This window comes from Neofelis nebulosa, chromosome 6 (genome assembly GCF_028018385.1).
Source record: "Neofelis nebulosa isolate mNeoNeb1 chromosome 6, mNeoNeb1.pri, whole genome shotgun sequence".
Lineage (NCBI taxonomy): Eukaryota > Metazoa > Chordata > Mammalia > Carnivora > Felidae > Neofelis > Neofelis nebulosa.
The window spans coordinates 35,764,400-35,790,346 of NC_080787.1; the positions used below are offsets into that span (position 1 = coordinate 35,764,400).

Below are 25,947 nucleotides of genomic sequence, written 5' to 3' on the forward strand. Positions count from 1 at the left end.
GAAATGCATGTCTTCAAAATACGTACAGTAAGTAGAACTCGGTGAACAAGGCTTTTCCACTCCAGGCCCTCAGGGAGCATGCGTTAATGAATAGATAGGATTCAGAAGTCTGTTTGCTCGTACCCTCCTACAGACACGTTTCCACTATTAATGTGCTTAGCACGCCCTTTCTTCATAGATAAAGGAAAACTCAAGCCCAGTTTTTGTTCATATTATGAAAAAATTCCAAATCCATGGGGGTCTGGATTAATGAGGTTTTGCTGTACTGCCTCCCCTTGTTCCCTCAATACAAAGTTCCTACCTCGGATTGGGGGTGGGCTGGGAGGGGGTTCCAAGAGGAGGAGGGAGGCTGGGTAGGGGGAAGATGCAAGGGTTTAGGTTGGGGGTGAGGTAGGAACTTGTTTCTTTTGACTGGTTTCCCGGTATGACTCCCTGGGTTGGAAGGCCCATTAGGAGTCTGGGGTGAGATTCCCTTCTCCCTGATCCCAGAAGATGTAACTTCTACTGCAGGTGAGAAACACAATAGGAGGACGGGGGTGGGGGGTTGTCTTGGGGGAAGGTGGGAGGACATGATTTATGGAATGGGCTGGCTATGGGGGAGGCTACGGCTAAGGGGGCTGACACCCAGGCCCCCGCGAAGCGTCTCAATAAGTCCGCGCTCTCCTCTTTGGTGTCTTGCAGGAGAGGCAGCTTCCCCCCTTGGGTCCAACAAACCCGCGTGTGACGCTGGCCCCACCTTGGAACGGCCTGGCCCCCCCAGCACCGCCCCCCCCACCCCGGCTGCAGATCACCGAGAACGGCGAGTTCCGAAACACCGCAGACCACTAGCCCACCCAGCATCACAGACCTTCTTCTCCTTCCCCATGCACCCCACCCTGGAACAGCACCCACCACCAGGACTGGATATCGCCGAGGGACAGCGGGATTGCCTCCCCGAATGCCTCCTTGGGGGGCATCAATCCCCCACCCCCACCGCACCATTTCCAGGGGGGAGAGTGGGGACCCTTAGCTGTCCCCTTTTCCTTCCTGTTGGGGTGCTGCCCCCTGTGACCCCCAGGGACCCTTGCCCCAGGACACCACCTACCCCACACAGACCCCTTCACTCCGGGGTGCTATCCCCATCCTCTGCCTCATCGTTCCCCTGAGCACTGGGGGACAGACCCTCGCCCCCACCCTGGGGGTGTGGCACCTCCAAACTTTCAACTTCAGGGTGATTTTTTAGCAGTAACCAGAGCTGACAATCTAACTCCCCTCCACCGCCCCATTTTGGCCTCCCCTGTCCCCCTTGTTATGGGGAGGGGACCCCAGGTGAGGGGGCCCTATTACCCCTTGATTTCTCAGGAGCGTCTGGGGGGGCTCAGCACGCACAAACTCCTTCTCCTCCTACTACTCTTAAATTTACTCCCTCCCCACCCAGAACCCAGATGGGGTGGAGGGGCCACCGGGGCAGGGAGGGGGCGGCAAGGGGGGAATGGGAGTCATCTCCCCTTCCTCCCACACCTGATCTGCTCTTGGCTGGTCCCAGAGCGGGGTGAGGGGGCTTATGCCCCCCCCTCCCCCAGTGTGTTGGGTGGGGTGGAATTGAGGTTAGGGTGAGGGGTTAGGGTCTAGGAGGGTGTGTATGTTAGGGAGGACAGACTGGTTGATCTGCCCTACCCTGACACACACAGCCCCCCTTGTCTCTCCCCCTCTCTCTTCTTGGTCTCTACTCCCAGGGGGAGGGGGGAACTTACTCTAGGAAAAGCCATGTCTCTCTCCCCCAGGGTGGGGGGACCTGTGTTGGAGGAGGGGTGTTGGGGGCCCCCTTCCATGACTCTGTCCCCCCCCCGGGGGAGGTAGGACAGGGCTGGGCTTCCCTCTCATCCTCCCCCCTCCCCAATCTCCCTCCACCTCCCTCCCTCCCGCCAGCTCCACAATTTTTCGGTGTTTCTCTGTACATAGCTCTCTGGCGGGATAGGGGAGGTAGGATGGATGGGGTTTAGGGTGGGTAGGTCATGGGAGGGGAGAAGCCCCTCCTTGGCACCCCCTCTTCCCTGACTGCTGTCCCCTACCCAGCCTTGCCCCCTCATCCCTTCTTGCGTTTGGTATTGAGACTCTTTCCAGACTTCACCCTTCTTTCTTTTGTATGGACAGTTCCCCTTCAGTCCCATCCCCCTACACACATACACCCAGCCGGGGCCAAATTTATACTTATATAAAAGTTGTAAATATGTGAAATTTTATCCCTGTGCCCTCTCCTTGCTTTCCCAACCTCAGACCCTACCCCTGGATCCTCTTTCCTCTTCTCTTTGGCTGTTGTAATTATCTGGGGTTTGTACTGTACATATCGGGGGTGTGTGTGTGTGGGCTGGGGGCAACCCCTCTGTACAGAGCTTCCTGGCCCCCTCCCCCCCCACGCGTCCCTCCCCCTCCACCACCCTAAGGGTAGGGAGATGCTCTTCCTACTTGTTTTATTTTGTTTTCTCGTTCTCCCTCCCCACCCTGTCCCACCCCACTCCCAGCCTCTCTGTCCTTCACCACTATCCCTTTTTCTCCACTCCCAGCCCCATTTCCTTTTTTTCTGGAGTGTGTGGTGAAACAGAAAAATCATGTTTAATAAACGGAGATTGTTCTTTTATCGCTGTACTGATTTTCCTAAGCTGGGACTTCCAGACAGACCAGCAAGTGACGGGATCTGCTTTTTCATAGGAAGGTGACCTGCTGGAAGAAACTATATCTCTGCGTGATGCCACCGTATTCCCCAGAATCTCTCTCCCACCCAGCGATGAGACTACTGTGTTTTTGAGCAGGGGGTTTGCACTGGCCAAGCTTACCCAATCTAGGTCTCTCCTCCGCACTGCTCCACTTAACCCGAAGGAGTAAAGAGGCCAAGGAACAGGAACAGTATCTGATAAATTCCAAGTTATGTTACACATACACACACACACGCGCGCGTTTAGTGATCACCTAGAAATAAGGTTTATTTAATTGCTGGTTAAAATGCTACCGTATGGAATGGAGGAAAGAACTTGGTGCCTCAGCAAATGTGAGTTCCAATCCCAGACCCGTCACTTGGCAGCCTCGGTTTCCCCCAAGAAAACTGAGGATCGCGACATCTATCTTCCAGGGCTGGGGGAGGATACAAGATGTGTGGACAGTACGTGGCCCGCACAGTAGGTACCGAATTAAACTCGCCTTCTCAGCACCTACCGGGGGACGGGCGCTACATTTAATCACCCTACGACTTTTGAGTCTCCCCCCTCCTTCCGAGCTATGCTCTCCGGAGGTCTGGCTTGCGGTCCTCCCCCCGTAGAGGCCACCCCATCCGCAGCTGCGTAGGGGCCAGCGACCTCCTGCTAGCCCCGCCTTCTCGCCCGCGCAACCAATCAACACGAGGCTTTTAGGCCACTGCCCTCCGATTGGCTGCGGCCCTGACACCGCCCACCACCCGGCGTTGGCGTCCGGCGGGAAGGCGGTGGCTTCCGGCCTGGGACGGCGAGGTGGCCGCAAAGGCGCTCTGGTCCATAGCCGCGTGTGTACCGGCGGGGGCGTGGCGGCGGGAAGGGCCTCTCGGCCGTCACTCAAGGTCTCCCGGTGGCCGCGGCTTCCCGGGAGCCGGGCTCTCAGGGCACCGTGAGAAGGAGCGGAGCGGAGGGCAGCAGCCGTCGGGGGCCGGCGAGGTCAGGCGCGTGGCTGGAAGGACCTCCTCATCCTCCTTCACAGGCCCTGGAAGTTAAACCCCGGTTGGTCTTTTGCTGTGGTTGTTTAGTTCTTATTTCCTTGGTGGGGGAGTGCGCGGGATTGATCTGCGGAAATCGCCACTGACTTCAAAGTTTCCACATGTTGGGTTGGGGAGGCGAGTGCTGTGTGAGGAGACGTGGTTCCCCTTACCCAGAGCTTCTGTGACCCCCGTCTCTTTCCTCCACAGCCTTCGTCCCGCGTGGGCTCCGCCCCCAGCCCCTCATCTCCCGTATTCGATCCTCTGGGATCTCTTTCTGAGGAGGCCATATGGATACCTCGACGCCTTTGCCTCCCGTCCCCCCCTCCCCGATCTGCAACCCAGCCCCGCGGACGATCCAGATCGAGTTCCCGCAGCATAGCTCCCTGCTGCTGGAAGCCCTGAACCGCCACAGGCTAGAGGGCAAGTTCTGTGATGTGTCCCTCTTGGTGCAGGGCCGGGAACTTAGGGCTCACAAAGCAGTGTTGGCTGCTGCCTCTCCTTACTTCCATGACAAACTTCTTCTGGGGGATGCGCCACGTCTCACTCTGCCCAGCGTCATTGAAGCCGATGCCTTCGAGGGGCTGCTCCAGCTCATTTATTCCGGGCGCCTCCGTCTGCCACTGGATGCTCTCCCTGCCCACCTCCTCGTGGCCAGTGGCCTCCAGATGTGGCAAGTAGTAGATCAGTGCTCAGAGATTCTTAGAGAACTAGAAAACTCAGGTGGTGGAATTTCAGCCCGGGGGGCGACCTCTTACCACACACTTCCTTCCACCACATCCTCTCCAGGAGGCTGGTGCATTCGCTCTTCCCCTTTCCAGACCCCAGTGCAGTCTTCCACTTCTACCGAGAGCCCCGTTTTAGGGGAGGGGAGCGAACTGGGCGATGTGTTACAGATTCAAGTTGAGGAAGAGGAGGAGGAGGAGGAGGAAGAAGAGGAGGAGGAGGAGGAGGATCAGGCGTCAACAGCACCCTCCCAGACTCCTCAGCCCCCGAGAGTATCAGGGAGCTTTCCCTGCCCTCATGGATCTCACTCACTGCCCGTATCCACTACGCCCCGCAGGGTTCCAGAGGGCGAGAGTGCACCCCTCGAGCCTCCTGCCCCTCATACTGCACTGCCCCCCAAAGTCTTCTACATTAAGCAGGAGCCCTCTGAGCCTAAAGAAGAGATATCAACAGGTGGAACTCAATCTGGAGGAGCAAAGGAGGAGACCAAAGTGTTTCCTGGAGGGGACGCTGAAGGGAATGGAGAGCTAGGGTTCTTGCTGCCCTCGGGAGCAGGGGCGACATATGGAGGAGGAGGAGGAGGTCCATCCTGGAAACCAGTGGATCTTCATGGGAATGAAATCCTCTCAGGGGGTGGGGGACCTGGGGGGGCAGGACAGGCTGTGCATGGGCCTGTGAAGTTAGGAGGTACACCCCCCGCAGATGGAAAACGCTTCGGTTGCTTGTGTGGGAAGCGGTTTGCAGTGAAGCCAAAGCGTGACCGTCACATCATGCTGACCTTCAGCCTTCGGCCCTTTGGCTGTGGCGTCTGCAATAAGCGCTTCAAGCTGAAGCACCATCTGACGGAGCACATGAAGACCCACGCTGGAGCCCTGCATGCCTGCCCCCATTGCGGCCGTCGGTTCCGAGTCCATGCCTGTTTCCTTCGCCATCGGGACCTGTGCAAGGGCCAGGGCTGGGCCACTGCTCACTGGACTTACAACTGACTGCTGAGGCCATGCGCTAATTTCTAGTGCAGGAGAGCCACTGCTGCTGATGGACACTTTCCCCTCACCACCATTGCACCCCACTCTCGGATCTTGAAATCATGCCAAGAGAATAGATATATCCTGGACATCTTGTTCTTAAGTGTGGGCGTCGACCTGTCAGATTTGGGAATTCAGTTTTCTCATCTCGAGGTTTGCTAACCACCCCATCAGAAGGTGGTGTATAGGGCATACATAATTTGATCACTTGCCCATAATAGACCTTTCATACAGTAAACCAGATTTCAGATTAAGAGTTTGCTGAGAAAAGAGAGCAAAAAGACGTGACGATTAAATGTTGCATTTGGTCTCCACGAGGAGTTAAAGGAGCTGGTCTCCATGTAGGGATGTTTGATTCTAAGGTCTAGTGATTCCAAAACTAATAAGCTCTGTGTTTTCGCCCTTGTCATTGCTGAAATGATTTAGGTAGAGTTCTTTTTATGTGCTTTCTTTTGTTAGATCTTTCCAGAAGCTCCTCAGATCATAACTTGCTCTCTCACCTTCCCAACACTTCTATTTTTAATGTGGTAGTTGAGCACTTTAACAAACTTGAGCATTCCAGGTGTCATTCCTAGAACCCTCTTTTTAACAGAGGGTATTCCCTCAACAGTCTGTGCCTCTTGTTTACCTGTGTCCCCCACTGATCACCCACATATTGATCACAGTGATTGGAATGTGACCAGTGAACTCAGGAGGTGGCCACCGACCTAAAATGCTCTCAGGGTAGCACCACTGTTTTGAACAAGTGTCTGTTGTCAGAGGCTGAGACAGCGCATACAGAAGGCTGGAGAGTAACTGCACAGTAGGACCACACACTCTTCCTTTCCATCCCACTCACACGATAGCCCCTTGAGAGAGAGAAGAGAGAAGAGTAGATATTGGAATGGGGAGATTTTCACAGTTACTTAATTTCTTCAAATAAACTTTGCCCTGAAATCTAAGCTGACAATGGACTGGATTGAGTAATTTATTGGGAGAGACAGCATGAAAACAGAGTTGCAAAAACTTGAATGTGTTCCTTATGCAGCAGGGCTATGTTGATGGGGGAAGAATGGGATGGTTTCACATTGGTGCAGAGATCATTGTCCTGGACCTCAGTGGGCCAGGTTCTAGGCCTTGACCTGCCACTGAATGATCTCTAGTCAGTTCCCTTATCTTTCAGAGTATGAACTGGTCATTTTTGGGTTTTTGTAAGGTGGTATATATCTCCTAACTGGTTCCCTGTCTTCTTACTTTTGAAGGTGTTGGTTCACATGATCTTTACCTGTACTCTCCCCTGACTTTTTGTATCATCGATAACATTTGGTTGTTTGGTTTATTCTACATTTAGTGCATAGCACTGTGCTAGACCCTGATACCCTGACCTCCAAAAGTTCACAGCTACCACCAAAGCTAGACAAATAATGACAATGTAGTATGACACGTCCATCAAAGGGGGCAGTGCAGGCTACTGTAGTGGCATAAAGGAAGCTGAGAGAAGACCTCTTGTAGATGAGCAGAGGTTTCACAAAGATCACTCTGTACCAGAGTATAGTGACGGTGTGGGTGGCTGCAATGATGTTGAAATGGTGAACGTGAATTGAAGTTAGAACAGTAGGGCCAGGATTGATAGCTTTCCCCAAGGCATGTTCCTTAAAATCTTACTGGGTATGGCACCCAGAAGAGGCTGGAAAATGTGACTTTATGGCTGAGAAGGTGAATTCGAGCTGTGATCTGTCAGCCCCTCCAAAGAGCCACGCCATGGTACCATCCCCATGGTAAGGACTGTGAATACATTGGGAAGGGGGTCAGGGAGAGGGCTACCAATCTTGGATCAATTACAATCCCACCCACCTGCCATTCTTTTGGCACACATTCTGTAGGTGACTACAGACATACCTCAGCGATATCACTGGTTTGGTTCCAGACCACTGCAACGGAGCAAGTCAGATGAAATTTTTGGCTTCTCAGTGCATATAACAGTTATGTTTTTATGGTAACCTGTTAAGTGTGCAGTAGCATTAGGTCTAAAAAAATGTACATACCTTTAAAAAAATACTTTATTGCTAAAAAATGCTGATGATCATCTGAGCTTTCAATAAGTGGTAACTGCTGATCACAGACCACCATAACAAATATATTAATAATGAAAAAGTTTAAATATTGCAAGATTTACCAAAATGTGGTGCAGAGACCCAAAGCGAGCAAATACTGTTGGAAAAATGGTGCCGATAGACTTGCTCCAGACCTTTAATTGCAGGCTTTCAACAGAATTGCTACAGACCTCAAGTTTGTAAAAAAAACCCTTTAGTTTGTGCAGTATCCACAAAGTGCAATAAAGTGGAGCTCAATAAAATGAGGCACACCTGTGTATCTATTGAGCAGGATCCTTTGGTTGCAAGCAAGGGAAGCTGGCTCTGACTAACCTTATTAAAACGGGAATCTGGAAGTATGTGGGGTGGCTCCTGGAATGGAAGGAAGGGCTCAAGGACCAGCCTTTGGAAGGATAAGACCTGGATAAGGATAAGCCATGGGCGTTCAGGGAGCAGGAATTCCTGGGGGATCTTTGTAGGTCGTATGTTTTGGGATGATCCAAGAATTCTGTTATCTTTTATTTTTTAATATCTTCGAAGGAGAGAAAGAGAGCGGGGCAGGGGCAGAGAGAGGGAGACACAGAATCCAAAGCAGGCTCCATGCTCTGAGATGTCAGCACAGAGCCCGACCTGGGGCTCGAACCCACCAGCCGTGAGATCATGACCTGAAGTCAGATGCTCAACTAACTGAGTCACCAGGGCACCCCAATCTAGTCCTTATTTCTTGTGTTACTTATCTCAAGATAAAAATTCCCGGAAGAGAACTCTGAGCCTCAGGTCCACCCTCTGGCCAGAGCACCCTAAACATATGTTCCATCAAGGCAACAAAGTGGGCATGTGCAATCCTCAAGGGGAAATTGAGGTACTGGAATAAGAGTGGGGGATGGTGCTAGCCAGCCCAGGGGAACAGAGGCCCACCCCAGGTAATCTTCACCTGTTGCCCATCTTGGGATTCTTAATGTGTCAGATACCCCTGGTGGTTAATAGGTATTCAAGAAATGGTGAATCTGCCCAACTTCCACCTCTGCCCTCTGAACTTAAGGCAGAATTGCTTCCTCCCTCTCCTCAATCCCCATAGAACTTTGTTATTACCACTGCAAGCAAATTAAAATGCCATCTTAGAGTTTTATTGTTTTTAAGTTATTAGGAATTACACAAAAAACAAGTTCCATAACGAAAGATCTGGATGTAGACCCCTCGCCGTGCACGTGGAGCAGCCTTCCTCGGTCTCCTATGTAAATGGACTCCCTGGCCTAGGGTCTCAGTCCCTGGCACCCGGGATCGCAGGCCCAAGCCTACAAGGGGTTGCACAGAAGCTTCCACCAGGCCACAAGTGACAGCATGGCAACCATCCCTCCAGCAGCTCGCTCACTCGTGGCCACCCACGACTATTACCAGCGCCACCTGGGTTCCACTTCCAGTAACAGCTTCTGTGGAATTGCCCAGTGTACTGGGGAAGCCATCCCTCACCACCCCTGTCTCCCCAGGGCCGACCTGGTGGGCACGCTTCTTTGGGAAGTCCCCTCTCCCAAAGTAGTTCATGGCTAACAGTGTTGGAGTCCCCAGCATGCTTGGAATCTCCCCCAGGCCTCCAATGGCACGATCACCTGTGACTTGACTCTGGAAGCCATGAAGAAGCAGCCTGGTGGCCAGCCTGGCAGAGCCAACACCAGGCCCCAATCCTGAGTGGCCACCACCAGGAGGTGCTAGGCTCATCAGAACCCCTTCCCTCCCCTTAGACTAGACAGGCTGCCTCAAGCAGAAGTGATTGGTTTCTTTTACAACAAAACAGCAAACCACCAAAAAGGAAGTTGACAGAACCCCAGTCTTTACTATCCAAGCCACAGGCAAGCCTTCCTTACACCCTGTAACCATGTGCCTTGCACCAAGTGGAAAATAAACTCCAAGCAGCCTTGGAATTTAGATCTAAGCATTTAGATTTAAGTGTTTAAAGATTTAAAACTTAAAAGCCTACTTCTCTGCCTCTGTCCATTCCTCCATGTAGTGGAAGAGGTGTCCCTACTACTGTCCAAGGCTAGCCCCTTCCCAGAGCCCTTGCTCTTTTAATTGTCCCCTCTGTCCAGTTTTCTTCACTCTCTGTCTGGAGTTCCTCATTAGCATTTAATTGTGCTTGCAGGTTTGTAAGAATTAATTAATACATGTAAAGTGCTTACAACAATGCCTTGCACTCGGTAAATTCAATAGATGTTAGCTGCTATTATGAGTGAGAACATTAGTTCCCCACACCTTTACCAGGATCAGTGCTCTCAGGGAAGGGTCACATATATAAAGGGAAAGTATTTTCAACTGAGGGGGAAATGAAACATTACGGTACTCAGTAAGGATTAGATGTGAACATTATTTTTTACCTTTCTCATAAAGGTGAGAGTTCTTCAGGGTTCTCTTCGCCCTCTTCCACCTTTATATATTCCTGGGTGATTTTTATCCACTTTTTTGAGTTAAACCACTTAAATACTGATGACGCTTAATTTTATATCTCCAGTTTTCCTGACCCCCAGACCCACTTAGATTTCCTTCTTTCCTTCCTTCAGCAACAAGGCCTGCTGTGTACCTGGCACTGATGAGAAGGGCAGGATTATCACCTTGAGAGGCAGATGTTTAAACCAGCTATGTAGGTACTTCATAGACCTCTCAAGCTCAGCATGCCTAAAATACTCTACCCCAGCTCAAGTCAGCTGCTCCATTGTTTCCGGGTTTAGTAAAAGCTCCCCCATCCGCTTAAATGCGTAAGACTGAGACCTGGAAGTGTTCCTGGGCACCTGTCTCACCTCCCATATCTGTCCTACCAATGCCATCCCCTGAATATTTCAAATCGATGCATTCTTTTACTGTTACTGCAACCTCCTAACTGGTTGTCTTGTCTTGCTTCTCTCTACATCTCACTCCACACACACTATGGCCACAGTGTTCTCGCTAAAGCATAAAGTACTGTTTCGCCAGCTCTCCAGCTTAAACCTCCTGCTCTTTGATGGAGTCCAAATGATCTCCCAATTACTGCACTCTTGCCGTTCATGTCTCCCCCGGGCCTCTGCTTTTTCTGCTCCTCGTGCTCATCTCTCTGCCTAGAATAGTTACCTACCTGGAAACAGTCTTCAGTGGGCTAATTCCCTCTCTCTTCAGATACCAGCTGACACATCACTTTCTTTAGAAATCTGACCATGAGGCCCAGGTGGGACCTGCTGCTACGTGTTCTACTAGCTCTTATTTCACCTTGTCATGAAACTTTGCTGGCATTTCCTTTTCAGTAAGTATATGCCAACTATCCACTATTACCCATTATATGTGGGTACTATTTTAGGCATGATGGACAGTGCTTGCCCTCATAAGATTACATTCCAGTGCCGTAAAGGAAAATGAACCGGTAATAAGGGGGAGTGTGCCACAAAAGAAAGGCCTACTGTACACATTGATCTCGTATTCCAAAGGAGAGGAAAGACCCAGACAAGCAAAGCAGGGCAGGGGAAATGGTTCTAGTACAGTGTTCAGGAGATGCAAAGGCCAAGAAAGAGAACGAGGTTGGTATGTGTGACAAGGAAACCAGTGCACTTGGGGAGGAATGAGATGTCTTAGTCTGTTGGGTCTGCTATAATAATACCACAGACTAAGTGACTTATAGGCAACAGAAATGTATTTCTCACTGTTCTGTAGGCTGGTAAGTGCAAGATCAAGTGCCAGCAGACTCAGTGTCTGAGGACCTGCTTCCTGGTTCATAGATGGTCATCTTCCTATGTCCTCATGTGGTGGAAAGAGAAAGGAAGTTCTCCATAAGGGCACTACCTTCATGACCTAATCGCCTCCCAAAAGCCATACCTTCTAATGCGATCACGGTGGGGGTTAGGATTTCAGTGCATGAATTTTTGGGGAACACAAACGTTCAGTCCATTGCAGATGTGGTTGAAGAGGTGGGCTGGGACTGGGTTATATGGAGCCTTTCAGATCACGTTAAGGAATTTGGATTGTATTTGAAATGCAATGGGAAGGCAATAAAGAGTTGAAAGTAGAGGAGCAATGGTCTTTTAACATTTTAAAGAGATTCCTCCAGCTACGGAGGGCATATTGGATCATTAGGGGCAAGAGTGGAAGCAGGGAGACCAATTAGACTATTTCAGCAGCACAGACAAGAGGTGGATAAAAACAGCAGGTATGGAGAGAAGTAGATGGATTAAAAGCTATTATTACATTTGGAAGTAGGACCGACGCAAGAACATTCTAACAGATTAATATAGAGATTGTGGGAAAGTAAAAAATCAAGGAAGACCCCTAGAGTTTTGTCTTGATTAATTGAATTAGAGAGGCCATTTAATGAGTGGAAGACAGGAGTAGAAGGACTTGGGAGTGGATCAAGGGTTTTATCTGAATGGCTAGAAGCAGCTGGCTGTACTTGTCCAATGTTCTTCTAGACCAGGGGTTGGCAAACTTATGCTATAAAGGATCAGATAGTAAACACTAGGTTTTGCATGCCAAGAAGCAAAATGAAGGATATTATATAAGTACATGGAAATTAAAGAAAACAAATTCCCACAGGTTTTTTTTTTCCTGACAAAACTCAAAGTATAATAATTGAGTACAGGGGCGCCTGGGTGGCGCAGTCGGTTAAGCGTCCGACTTCAGCCAGGTCACGATCTCGCGGTCCGTGAGTTCGAGCCCCGCGTCAGGCTCTGGGCCGATGGCTCGGAGCCTGGAGCCTGTTTCCGATTCTGTGTCTCCCTCTCTCTCTGCCCCTCCCCCGTTCATGCTCTGTCTCTCTCTGTCCCAAAAATAAAAATAAAAAACGTTGAAAAAAAAAAAAATTAAAAAAAAAAAAAAAAAAAAAATAATTGAGTACAATTTTTTTTTTTTTTTTTTTGGTAATACAGGTCTACTGCTTTAACTGGGGTACAAAGTTAGTGTTTCCTGTCATCAGAATCAGTTGCAAATGTTCATTTGCTAATGCTGATCTGTAATGAGATTTTACATATTTCATCTCTGAAAATGTCTTCACACAGATAGTACCGCCAACTACTGATATTAATCCAAGAGCATGTAATTTTAATTGAGCATATTCATCACCTGAAAGGCATTTATAGAATTCTATTATATTCTTCTCCTGATACTTGCCTTTTATCATGTCATTTCATCTTGGATTAGTCACATCCAAATGAAGATTAGGTGGAAATTCCTCAATTGCACAATTAAATGAAATATAGAAATTTTCTTTGCACTTGCATTGAGGTTTGAAAAACACTGCTGGAACTGTGGTTCAAGCTCAGAAATAATATATGCTGCAAATCTGTGTGGGAATGGAGATCTTGCAGTTTGTTGTAACTTCTAATAGTGCAGGAAGTGTATATAGCAGCTTGACATTACCCGAGATTCAACAACTTTGATGACTTTGCTGCAGTATATGTTACTGTTTCATGGATACTGAGTTTCAGTTTGGGGAGATGGAAAAAAGTTCTGCAGATAGAAGGTGGTGATTGTACAGCACTGTAAACATACTTATTGCTCCTGACTGTACACTTGGAAACGATTTGGGGGCACCTGGGTGGCTCAGTCCGTTAAGTGTCTTACTCTTGATCTCAGCTCAGACCTTGGTCTGAGGGTCATGAGTTCAAGCCCCACATTTGGCTCCATGCTGGGTGTGAAGCCTACTTAAAAAAAGAAAAAGAAAATGGTTTAAATGGTCCATTTTATGTTATATGAATTTTACCACAATTAAAAAAAAAATGAATGAACCACGAATGAACTAATGGATCTAGGCATTGGGCATCAGTGACTGCAAACACCACAAAAAAAAAACAGCCAGACCATATGTGCCTCTTATGGAAAACCACCACCACGACCTATGAATTAGTCTGGCCCCAAATATTGAACGTTGATGTGATCAAGCCTCAAAATATTAACTACAAATTCGCAGAAAATGCAGAGGGCAGGGGAACATGTTTAACCACACCACAATGATGTAGTCAGCAAAACTGAGACTGCAAGAAATTCTAAGAAACAAACACCCCATTTTTTTCACAAGAAAAACTGCAAAGAGACAAGGGGTAAGGAGGGAAACCTGTAGTTTAAAAGATGTTATGTCTTGGGGGTACCTAGGTGGTCAGTCGGTTGAGCATCTGCCTCTTGATTTTGACTCAGGTCAAGATCTCATGATGTGTGAATTCAAGCCCTGCAACAGGCTCTGTGCTGACAGCACGGAGCCTGCTTGGGATTCTCTCTCTCATTCTCTCTCTCTCTCTCTCCCTCTTTCTCTGTCCCTCTCCTGATTTTTCTCTCTCTCTCTCTCAAAATAAATAAACTTAAAAAAATTTAATGCAACAAATTCATGTTTAAACAAAATGTTTATGCTTTTTACATTTATTTATTTTTTTTTTTTTAATTTTTTTTTTCAACGTTTTTTATTTATTTTTGGGACAGAGAGAGACAGAGCATGAACGGGGGAGGGGCAGAGAGAGAGGGAGACACAGAATCGGAAACAGGCTCCAGGCTCCGAGCCATCAGCCCAGAGTCTGACGCGGGGCTCGAACTCACGGACCGCGAGATCGTGACCTGGCTGAAGTCGGACGCTTAACCGACTGCGCCACCCAGGCGCCCCTACATTTATTTTTTTAGTAATCTCTACACCGAATGAAGGGCTCAAACTCATGACCCCAAGATTAAGAGTCACACACTTCACCAAATGAGCCAGCCAGGTGCCCCCTAAAAGATTTTAAAAGACATATTATTAAGCAATCATAATGTGAGAACCTTATTTGGATCATAGTTTTTGTATTTGTTTCCTTTTTCTTTTTTAAAAAAAATTTTTATTTAAATTCTAGTTACTTAACATACAGTGCAATATTGGTTTCAAGAGTAGAATTCAGTTGTCCACCACTTATATACAACACCCAGTGTTCATCACAACAGTGCCTTCTTTATTTTAACTATCACCCATCTAGCCCATCCCCCACTCACCTCCCTCCATCAACCCTCAGTTTGTTCTCTAAGAGACTTTTATGTTTTTTTTTTTAAATGTTTATTTATTTTTGAGAGAGAGACACACACACACAGAGTACGAGCAAGGGAGGGGAAGAGACAGAGGGAGACACAGAATCCAAAGCAGGCTCCAGGCTCTGAGCTGTCAGCACAGAGACCTACATGGGGCTTGAACCCAAAAACCATGAATCATGACCTGAGCCAAAGTCAGACGTTCAGCCAACTCAACCACCCAGGCACCCCTATAGCCAGTTTTATTTTTTTAAAGATTGAGAAATAAATTGGGGAATTGCTAAACACTTTAAGGATGTCTAATCAGAAATTTTATATTACAAACACAATTCTGGTTTGTGTGCTGGTCCAAGTTAATAAAACTTTGTGCTTGACTCTTAAAACCATCAATTGCTCAATGTATTGATGTAGAAAGATCTCCAGTATATTTTGTTGGATGAAAGAAAGCAAAGTGTAATATCCTATGTCTTGTATGAGACAGTGAGGGTGGGGAGAAAATAAGAAAGGTGTATTTGCTTATATTTGCAAAGAGAAGCACTACTAGAATAAATAAGAAAACAGTAAATATGGGAAAGAAGTTGAGGTAAAGATAGAAACATGGCTACGTGGGGGCGCCGGGGTGGCTCAGTTGGTTGAGTGTCTGACTTCCGCTCAGGTCATGATCTTGCGATCTGTGAGTTCGAGCCTCGCATCGTGGCTCTGTGCTGACAGCTCAGAGCCTGGAGCCTGCTTCAGATTCTGTCTCCCTCTCTCTGCCCCTCCCCCGTTCATGCTCTGTCTCTCTCTCTCTGTCAAAAAGAAATAAACATTAAAAAAAATTAAAAAAAAGAAACAAGGCTACATGTACTTGACTCCTCTACGTGTACTTTGAATCATGTAATTCCACTACGTAATCAAAAAATAAAAGATTTTAGAAATTCTTTTAATTTGAGAATAAATGAATTAAACCATATTAACTTGGCAACATAATCACAGAGAGAATGAGTTCTAATGACTACAACCTTAAGGGGATGTACTCTAAAGACAAAAAAACCTCCAGCTATAATTTTAAACTTTATTTATTTTAAAATATTTTAATGTCCTTTTAAAAATTATTTTAAGTAGGCTCCGCGCCCAACGTGGGGCTTGAACTCACAGCCCTGAGATTAAGAGAGGCATGCTCTATTGACTGAACCAGCCAGGCACTCCTATTTTTAAACTTTAAACGCTTAAATATTAAATTCTCTTAAAAAAAATTTTTTTTTGAGAGAGAGAGAGAGTACGAGCAGGGGAGAGGGGCAAAGGGAGAGGGAGAGAATCTTAAGCAGGCTCCATGCCCAGGGTGGAGATGGATGTCAGTGCAGAACCCCATGCGGGGCTCGATCTCACAACCATGAAATCATGACCTGATGCGAAAGCAAAAGTCGGCTGCTCAACCGACTGAGCCACCCAGGTGCCCCTAAACTGTCTTAAAATTTAAACTTTTCTCAGAAGTTCTATTGTAGTATTACCAGTAATAGAATTTTGAAAATATAGTATTTTCTTATAAATAGGTTAAAGGACACAAGTAATTATATTAATGTAAGAAATCAGAATTCTTAGGACAAGAGAAAATATATGTAACCGAAGAAATGAAGTGAAAACATACCAATGTGAAAAATGAAAACTCAGTATGAATTCATGAGTTTTGAAATATGTATTTTTCTGTTTCTGTCCATGGAAATGGGTTAGAAGCAATGAGCAGACCTAGTGCCCATGTTATGATCTCTAATACCATCCCCCATTCAAACAAAGCGTGTCCTTGTACAGCATGGGGAATATAGTAAATACTAGTGTAGCAGCTTTGTATGGGGACAGGTGGGAATAGACGTATTGTGGTGACCATTTCATACTGTATATACATGTTGAATCACTATGTTGTACACTTGAATACAATATTATATGTCAACTATTCTTCAATTAAAAAAAATTTTTTAAAGACTAACAGTGAAAAATAAGACAAACAAAACAAAAGTATGGCTTCTTTAGGAAACTGCTGATTCCAGGTCTAAAACGGGCATTTTTCAAGGTGTGCCTGGGACATGTTTTTGTGTTAAGAACAAGAAAGCTGGACACAGGAGCCCATGTGAAGGTGTCCCCACTGAACAAAGTTATGACATTCTGAACTAAAAGAATAACGGCTGTGGCACCTGGGTGGCTCAGTTGGTTGGGTGTCTGACTTCAGCTCAGGTCATGATCTCACGGTTTGTGAGTTGGAGCCCTGCCTCTGGTTCACTGCTGTTAGTGCAGAGCCGGCTTTGGGTCATCTGTCCCCCTCTCTCTCTGCCCCTACCTCACTGGCTGTCTCTCTCTCTCAAAAATAAACATAGAAAAATACTAATTGTATTGAACACACTGAATCAATGAAAATTCATTATTTTATAACAATACCCAAAATGAGAGTAGTCAAGGAGGCTCATTTGTTATCATTTAAGGCAGATATATTTTTTTTAATGTTTATTTATTTTTGAGAGAGAGAGCCAGAGCATGAGCAGGGAAACGGCAGAGAGAGAGGGAGATACAGAATTCAAAGCAGGCTCCAGGCTCTGAGCTGTCAGCACAGAGCCCAACGCGGGGCTTGAACGCACAAACCGTGAGCTCATGACCTGAGTCAAAGTTGGACGCTTAACCGACTGAGCCACCCAGGTGCCCTTAAGGCAGCTATTAGAACAACAACTTGGGGCACCTGGGTGGCTCAGTCGGTTAAGCATCCAACTTTGGCTCAGGTCATGATCTCACGGTTTGTGCGTTCAAGCCCCACATGGGGCTCTGTGCTGACAGCTCAGAGCCTGGAGCCTGCCTTGGATTCTGGGTCTCCTTCTCTCTCTGAACCCCCTCTTGCGCTCTGTCTCTCTCTCAAAAATAAACAAACAAACAAAAAAGAACAACAACTTACTTTGAAAGTTGGTAATTAAAGGGAAAATATTAAGCATTTGTTTTGCTCTTCCAGTAAAAATTTATTTTAGGATAACCGAATAGTTCTAGATAATGAAGAGAACATTCACGGAATGTTAAACAAGTAAGCGAAATAAAAGAATTACAAAAACATAATTTCATAAACTCCAACAAAACTATTGACTCAGGCAAGGATTATCAATTGGTATTAAAACCAATAGATGATTAGTTATTGTAAAAATTCATATAGAGCCAAAGTAACACCATGCAGATTACTTCCTAGTTTCAAGAGGGAAATCATTAACTATAAATCGGGTGATCATATGTTGCAATCCTAATCTAGGCATTCAATCGCGGCATCACTAAGGATTAATCACAGGTGTCTTCTTTTTTTTTTTAATGTTTATTTATTTTGAGAGAAAGAGAGAGAGAGTACAAGTGGGGGAGGGGAAGAGGGAGAGGGAGAGCATCTTAAGCAGGTTCCGAGCTCAGCGTGGAGCCCGATGCAGGGCTCAGTCCCACAAACTGTGAGATCATGACCTGAGCCGAAACCAATAGTTGGACACTTAACCAACTGAGCCACCCAGGAGCCCCAATCATGGGTGTCTTCTAGTGAAATGCAGCATTAACTATACAGCAGTATGATAACTATATGACTTTATTCATCCTAGTAACTTTTATTCTAGTTCAGGCATCCCTCAGAGAATTTTTAGGAATCCATTCTTAAAAACATGTTGGATAGTGAATTTTTAGGTAGTGGGAGACTGTATGTCATTATTTTAAATTAAAAAAGAAAAAAAGAAAGTATTTCCAGGACATTTAAAACCTCAACCAATTTCCCTCAGTGCTTGAAACATTCTAAAAATATATATATAACAGTCAACCAGGTTTTTCTGCTTAATGTAAACACCAGCTACTTGTTTAACACTTAATTAACTCATTAATGAGTTTATTTGTGCAGTAACATAGGATACCAACATTTTCCTTTTAACTTCAACAAATACATACTATAATGTAAATGAACAGTGAAATGATATGTTAAAGACACATAATGAAGGCAAACAACACTCGGCCAAGAGTGAAATAAGAAAGGCAAGTTTTAAAACATGGTTACTGGGGCGCCTGGGTGGCTCAGTCGGTTAAACCTCCGACTTTGGCTCAGGTCCTGATCTCGCGCTATGTGGGTTCGAGCCCTGCCCCTGTGTCAGGCTCTGTGCTGGCAGCTCAGGACCTGGAGCCTGCCTCAGATTCTGTGTCTCCCTCTGTCTCTCTCTACCCCTCCCCCTCTCATACTCTGTCTCTCTCTCTCTCAAAAATAAATAAATATTAAAAAAATTAAAAAATAAAATAAAACATGCTTACTGAAATCGCAGGGTCTCCTGAGTGAGGTTGGAGATGAGAAGGAAATAAGGAGGTTGTAGTCACTGTTGCTGTTTAGTGGTGGATGAAGCTGAAAAAGAATGGACTTCAGAAGGAGTGAAACAGTAAATGTCTGAGCTTCATCCATGTCTGGATCCAAGAAGCTGGTGGAAGCTGCTCATTTCCTTGGCAATGAGTCTTCAAAAGTGGATGGTTGTGGATGGTTGTGGATCGTCCTCTGAAAGTATTGACAAAGCACAAGAAACTTGCCCATTAAAAATGGCATTCCCTTTCCTGTGTTATGCAGCTTCTGATTACCCTACACTGTGCTGGAAATTGCGTTTTGAATGTGATTTTTCTGCTCTTGTCATGATCATGATCTCTTACAAGCAACAGTGATCATTCTGTCTGCATGATCTAAGATTTCCTTTAGGGGCAACTGGCTGACTCAGCGGGAAGAGCATGCGACTCTTGCTCTCGGGATCGTGAGTTCAAGCCCCATGTGGGGTGTAGAGATTACTTAAATAAAAACTTTTAAAATAAATAAATAAATAAAGTTTCCTTCAAAGACTTCTCGTCAAGTATTAGTGGCTCCTTGTATTAACGTGCTAGGGCTGTCATTACAAAATACCACAGGGCGTGTGTCTTAAATGACAGGTGTTTATTTTCTCACAGTTCTGGAGACAGGAAGGTCAAGATCAAGATGGCAGCAGGTTTGGTTTTTCCTGAGGCCTTTCTCCTTGGCTTGCAGTCTCTGCTACCATTCTCATTGGTTTCCTCACGTGGTCTTTCTTTGTGTACAGGCACTCCTGGTGTCTCTATTTGTATAAGGACACCAGTCATATTGGGTTAGAGCTTCACTCTTATGACCTAATTTAACCTTAATTACCTCTTTGAAGACCTTATCTTCAAATACAGTCACACTGAGCATTAGGGCTTCAACTTACGAATGGGGGCGAATGGAATTCAGTCCATAACACTGCTCTTCCTCCAACTTAGTTCCTTCCAGCATTATTCCTTCCAGCTGAATGTGTTTCTTGGAAGACACACGGTAAAGCTCTCCAGAATGAACAACGCTTTAATAATTTGTCGTTTTCTCTCACACAGGAAATAAGGTATTCACAGTAAGTGGAAACATGTGCATGGGGGCGCTCGGCTGGCTCGGTTGGTGAAACGTGGGACTCTTGATCTTGGAATTGTGAGTTAGAGCCCCACGTTGGGTGTGGAGATTAAAAATAAAATCTTAGGAGCGCCTGGATGGCTCAGTCAGTTAAACATCTGACTGATTTCAGCTCAGGGCATGATCTCATGGTTTATGACTTCAAGCCCACGATTTAAAAAAATCTTAAAAAAAAAAAGGAAACAAGTGCCTGCCATGCATATATCTTTTTATGCTTTCACCTCTTAATACACTTTATCACTTCCAATATATATGTTTCCTTAGTCTCTTAGGTTCACCTGCTTTCTTGACAGTTTTTCCACTGTGGTCATTTTCTTTTTTTTAATCTTTTTTTTCTTTTTAATTTTTTTTAATGTTTATTTATTTTTGAGAGACAGAGACAGAGCATGAGCAGGGGAGGGTCAGAGAGAGAAGGAGACACAGAATCTGAGGCAGGCTCCAGGCTCCGAGCTGTCAGCACAGAGCCTGATGCGGGGCTCAAACTCACAAACCCTGAGATCATGACCTGAGCCGAAGTCAGACGCTTAACCGACTGAGCCACCCAGGCACCCCACTGTGGTCATTTTCATTTTCTAATGTGGGGAATTGATACAGAAAACAGGTAACTGTCCCTGCACCAATGCCACACTGTCTTAAAGATGATAATATCCTTATCGTAAGTCTTGATGTCTATTAGTATAGGGTCTCTAACTTTGCTCTTTTACTCCAAGATTGTATGTGCTAGCCTTTGCCCTTTGTAATTCCATACATTTGAGATTCAATTTGACGCTTTTCACAAAACACCTGCTGGGGTTTTGCTTGTGACTACCTTGAATCTGTTGGTCAATTTAGGAAGAACTGATATGTTTATAATATTGAATCTTCCAATCTATGAATATTATATAGTTCTACATTTTTTCATCTTTACTGATTTTTTTTTAGTTTATTTATTTTGAGAGAGGGGGAGTGCGTGCATGAGCAGGGGAGGGGAAGAGAGAGAGGGAGAGAGAACCCCACGTAGGCTCCACACTGCCAGCACAGAGCCTGACGTGGGGACCAAACCCACGAACCCCGAGATCATGACCTGAGCTGAAGTCAAGAGTCTGACACTCAAGACTGAGCCACCCAGGCCTCTGGTAGTCTTTACTAATTTCTATGAAATCTTTATTGTTGTAAAATGCACATACTAAAGATGATGGCTGGGGTGCCTGGGTGGCTCAGTCGGTTGGGTGGCCGGCTTCGGCTCAGGTCATGATCTCACGGTCCGTGAGTTCGAGCCCCGCGTCGGGCTCTGTGCTGACAGCTCAGAGCCTGGAACCTGTTTCAGATTCTGTGTCTCCCTCTCTCTGACCCTCCCTGTTCATGCTCTGTCTCTGCCTGTCTCAAAAATAAATAAAAACATTTAAAAAATGTAAAAATAAAAAAAAAAGATGATGGCTTCAGTAGTGAGGGGTGCTGTGGAGCCGCAGCGAGTACTAGCCCGCTGTGGCTTTTGCAGAAAAATTCCCTAGACAGCGGCCTCGAGAGAGCTGAGAGAACACTGCACATTCTGGCCACATATGAAAGTGTACTGTACCCTTTGACAAAGAGACTGGATTTCACAGAGGCATGGATTGGATTCAGTTTTCTTCGGAAGAACTTACCAAAGCACTACAACAAGAAAATTGTATTTTTAAAAAAATTTTTTTTAATGTTTATTTTTGAGACAGAGAGAGACAGAGCATGAGCAGGGAAGGGGCAGAGAGAGAGGGAGACACAGAATGTGAAGCAGGCTCCAAGCTCTGAGCGGTCAGCCCAGAGCCCGACGCGGGGCTCAAACTCACGAACTGTGAGAGCGTGACCTGAGCTGAAGTCCGACGCTAAGAAAATTGTATTTTTGATGCAGTAAAGCTCCATATTCAAGCTCAAAGACCAAAAACTTTTCAAGAGGATAAAACATTTGATGAAGAGAAAGGTTTTTGAGACTATTATTACCCAGAAAATAAGCAAAATTGAAAAAAATACACATAACACTTACCATTTTAACTGTTTTTTTTTTTTTAATTTTTTTTTTTCAACATTTTTTATTTATTTTTGGGACAGAGAGAGACAGAGCATGAACGGGGGAGGGGCAGAGAGAGAGGGAGACACAGAATCGGAAACAGGCTCCAGGCTCCGAGCCATCAGCCCAGAGCCTGACGCGGGGCTCGAACTCACGGACCGCGAGATCGTGACCTGGCTGAAGTCGGACGCTTAACCGACTGCGCCACCCAGGCGCCCCCCATTTTAACTGTTTTAAAGTAATGTAGTGGTAAGAAGTACATCTAAGATGCTGGGGAAAAAAAACAGGGAAACGTGTATATTGGAAGTGATAAAGTGTGTTGAGAGGTGAAAGCATCAGCACTATCTAGCTCCAGGAATTTTTCTCATCACCCCAAACAGAAACTCTCTACCCATTAAGTAGTTACTCTCCATTTTCTCATTTATGCAGCTCCTTCAATCTGCTTTCTGTCTCTATGGATTTGCCCAGTCTAAATACTTCATATTTTGGAATCATACAACATATAGCTTTTTGTGTCTGGCTTATTTCACTTAGCATGTTGTTGAATGTATTGGTATTTCATACATTTTTATGTCTGAATAATATTTCATTGTATGTATATGCTATATTTTGTATATCCAATCATGCATTGATAAACATTTGGGTTGTTTCCACCTTTTGGCTATTGTGAATAATGCTATGAGGAACATTGGTGTACAAAGATCTGTTTGAGTCCTTGTTTTCAATTCTTTTTTTTTAAGTTTTTATTTATTTTGAGAGAGAGAGAAAGGGAGAGAGAGCGCATGCATGCGTGTGCACAGGCATGTGCGTGCACGCAAGCCAGAGAAGGACAGAGATGGGGGAGAAAGAGAATCCCAAGTAGCCTCTGCAATGTCAGCTTGGAGCCTGATGTGGGGCTGGAACACACAAACAGTGAGATCATGACGTGAACCAAAATCAAGAGTCAGATGCTCCACTGACTGAGCCACCGGGTGCCCCTGAATTCTTTTGACTATATACCCAGAAGTGGAATTGATGGATCATAAGGTAATTCTATTTTTAATTTCTTGAGGGACTGCTGTTCTGTTTTCCACAATAGTTGCACCATTTTACATTTCCACCAGCACTTTGGCCATTTTTTAAGTTGTGTTGTTTGTCTTTTGGTTGTTGAGTTGTCAGAGTTCTTTACATATTCTGGATACTAGACCCTTTATATATATATATATATATATATATTTAGCAAATATTTTCTCCCATTTTTTTTGCAAGTATTTTCTACCACTCTATGGGTCATGTTTTCATGCTCTTGATAGTGTCTGATGCACAAAAGTTTTACATTTTGATGAAGTCCAATTTATCTATTTTTTGTCTTTTGTTGCCTGTGCTTTCAGTGTCATATTTCAGAAACTAACATATGCAAAATGGGGCGCCCCAAACTCCATCAGCTTTTATCTGGGAATGTCTTAATTTCTTCTATATTCTTGAAGGATTCATTTTGTTGGATATAGAATTCTTGGGTTGACAGGTTTTCTCCCAGCACTTTAATTATGTCATCCCACTGCCTCTGTCCTCAATGGTTTCTGATTAAAAGTCTGCTATTTTTTTTTTTAATTTTTTTTTTCAACGTTTTTTATTTATTTTTGGGACAGAGAGAGACAGAGCATGAACGGGAGAGGGGCAGAGAGAGAGGGAGACACAGAATCGGAAACAGGCTCCAGGCTCCGAGCCGTCAGCCCAGAGCCTGACGCGGGGCTCGAACTCACGGACCGCGAGATCGTGACCTGGCTGAAGTCGGACGCTTAACCGACTGCGCCACCCAGGCGCCCCTATTTTTTTTTTTTAAGTTCATTCATGGGATGCCTGGGTGGCTCAGTCAGTTAAGCATCCAACTTCGGCTTAGGCCATGATCTCATGGTTTGTGGGTTCGGGTCCTATGTTGGGCTCTGTGCTGATGGCTCAGAGCCTGAAGCCTGTTTCTGATTCTGTGTCTTCCTCTCTCTGCCCCTCCCCTCCTCATGCTCTCTCTCTCTCAAAAAAAAATAAACATTAAAAAAATTTTTTTAAGTTTATTCTTTACTTTGAGAGAGAGCAAGTGGGGGGGGGGGAGAGAGGAAAAGAGAGGGGGGAGGGGAGCACACTGTCAGCGAGAAGCCTGACTTGGGGCTTGATCTTATGAACCATGAGATCATGACCTGAGCTAAAATCCAGAGTCAGATGCTTAACTGACTGAGCCACATAGGTGCCCCCAAAATCAGCTATTAATAGTTGTTGATCATCCCTTGCACATTATGATTCACCTCTCTCTTCCTGCTTTCAAATTTTTTTACTTATCTTTGACTTTCAGCAGTTTGACTGTTTGTCTCAATGTGGATCTCTTTGAGTTTATCCTACTTAAAGCTTGTTGAGCTTCTTGGATATGTAGAGTCATGTCTTTTTTCAAATTTGAGGGGGTCAGACATTAATTCTTCAAATATTCTTTCTGCCCCTTTCCTACTTTTTGGGACTCTCGTTGTGCATATCTTAGTATGCTTGATGGTGTCTCACAGTATCTTAGGCTCTGTTCATTTTTCTTCATATTTTTTTCTTTCTGCCCTCAGACTGGATCATTTGACCTATTCTTGATTATTTTCTCTGTCTGCTCTGATCACCTGTTGAAACCCACTAGTGGATTTTTAAATTTCAGTTATTGTACATTTCAGCTCCAGAATTTCTCTTTGGTTCCTTTTTATCATTTCTATCTCTATTGATGTCTACCTTTCCTCTTTCTGTGAATGGGCCATACTTTCTCGTTTCTTTGCATGCTTCATATTTTTTTTTTTTTTTTTTTGCTGAAAACTGGACATCTTGAATATTATGGAAAAAGAAAAGGAAAGAAAAATTACTCTCTAGGTCTTTCCACATTGGCTCTGGGTTGCAGTAACTCCTTCAGTGCTTAACCATTTATGAGGCTTTCTTAGCCTTCTCGTCCTGCTGGCACTCAGCCTAAGGACCAACCAGAAATGAGTTCCTATGGTCTTCTCAGTTCTTCTCCGAGCATACATTCTGCCCCAGACAGAACGCATACCCACATATGCCCCAGACATACACGTGTGTGGATTTTAAGGTTCTCAATATACATGAGAGCTTTTCATGACCCTGCTCCCCCCAAAATCTCCCTAGCTTTTCCTCCCAGGTTTTTGTTGTGTCTACTGTTTGTTCCAACAGCTATAAATATATAACCCCAGGAGAGAGCAGCTTGTTCATTTGTCTTTCAGTATTTTTTTAAACATTTATTTATTTTTGAGAGACAGCATATGAGTGCAGGAGGGGCAGAGAGAGAGGGAGATACAGTATCTGAAAGCAGGCTCCAGACTCCGAGCTGTCAGCACAGAGCCCAACATGGGGCTCGAACCCACAAACTGTGAGATCATGACCTGAGCCAAAGTTGGCACTTAACCAACTGGGCCACCCAGGCACCACATTGTCTTTCAGTATTCTTAAAGAATGTCCTCTGCATACCTGCTCTGCCCTGATAGAGTTCTGAGATAGGGCAACAAAGGTAAGGCTCTTACATCAATCCTTCAGAGAAACCCCTGTCAGGTCAAAACAAACAAACACAATTCCTTGGGAATAAAGTCCATTCTGTTCCCTCTGGGACCAGGTACACTGGGAAACAATCTGCCATCTTCAAGACTGCCACCATGCCAGGGAGAGAGTGGGCAAGACTAAGTTAAAACACCTCAAAGCTCCCTTGCCCTGTTACAGTGGACTTTCTCCTGGTTAAGCATTCACTTGGTTGCTGTAAGCCTTTCACTACCTTCCAGAATTTTATAATGTTGATTCTGACCAGTTTGGGGAGGTTTTTTTTTGGTGGTTCTGGGAAGAGCTGGCCCTCAGAGGTCCCTACTCCACTTTTTCTTGTGTTATTCTCAGTGATGTTTTGAAGTTTTAATTGTAAAGATCTTGTACATCTTTTGTTAGATATTTTTCTGGGTATTTTATGTAAT

At 45.4% G+C, this 25,947-nt stretch overlaps 2 protein-coding genes and 1 long non-coding RNA gene across 24 annotated transcripts in view; 2 read left to right on the forward strand and 1 right to left on the reverse strand.

Moving 5' to 3' along the window:
• SYNGAP1 (synaptic Ras GTPase activating protein 1) overlaps nucleotides 1–2,617 on the forward strand; it is a 32,225-nt gene extending 29,608 nt beyond the window's left edge. For 13 of the 21 annotated variants that reach the window (XM_058733568.1, XM_058733567.1, XM_058733569.1 and 10 more), the window contains one exon: nucleotides 682–2,617. In XM_058733568.1, the coding sequence (XP_058589551.1) occupies nucleotides 682–828 (147 nt within the window). In that variant the 3' untranslated portion in view covers nucleotides 829–2,617. The remainder of the gene's footprint in view (nucleotides 1–681) is intronic. The other 8 variants (XR_009262895.1, XR_009262896.1, XR_009262897.1 and 5 more) reach the window with 1 other exon arrangement.
• Nucleotides 2,618–3,437: 820 nt separating this feature from the next.
• ZBTB9 (zinc finger and BTB domain containing 9) lies at nucleotides 3,438–6,389 on the forward strand. Its single transcript, XM_058733588.1, has 2 exons — nucleotides 3,438–3,722; nucleotides 3,908–6,389. The coding sequence occupies exon 2, from the start codon at nucleotides 3,988–3,990 to the stop codon at nucleotides 5,407–5,409; it is 1,422 nt and encodes a 473-aa protein (XP_058589571.1). The 5' UTR covers nucleotides 3,438–3,722; nucleotides 3,908–3,987; the 3' UTR covers nucleotides 5,410–6,389.
• Nucleotides 6,390–12,383: 5,994 nt separating this feature from the next.
• Nucleotides 12,384–25,947, reverse strand: part of LOC131514043 (uncharacterized) — a 57,827-nt gene continuing 44,263 nt past the window's right edge. The window contains exons 4-5 of one of the 2 annotated variants that reach the window (XR_009262907.1): nucleotides 18,786–18,873; nucleotides 12,384–13,168 (exon numbers count right to left, since the gene is read on the reverse strand). This is a non-coding gene — a long non-coding RNA (uncharacterized LOC131514043). Of the gene's footprint in view, nucleotides 13,172–18,785; nucleotides 18,874–25,947 lie in introns of both variants that reach the window. The other variant, XR_009262905.1, reaches the window with a different exon arrangement.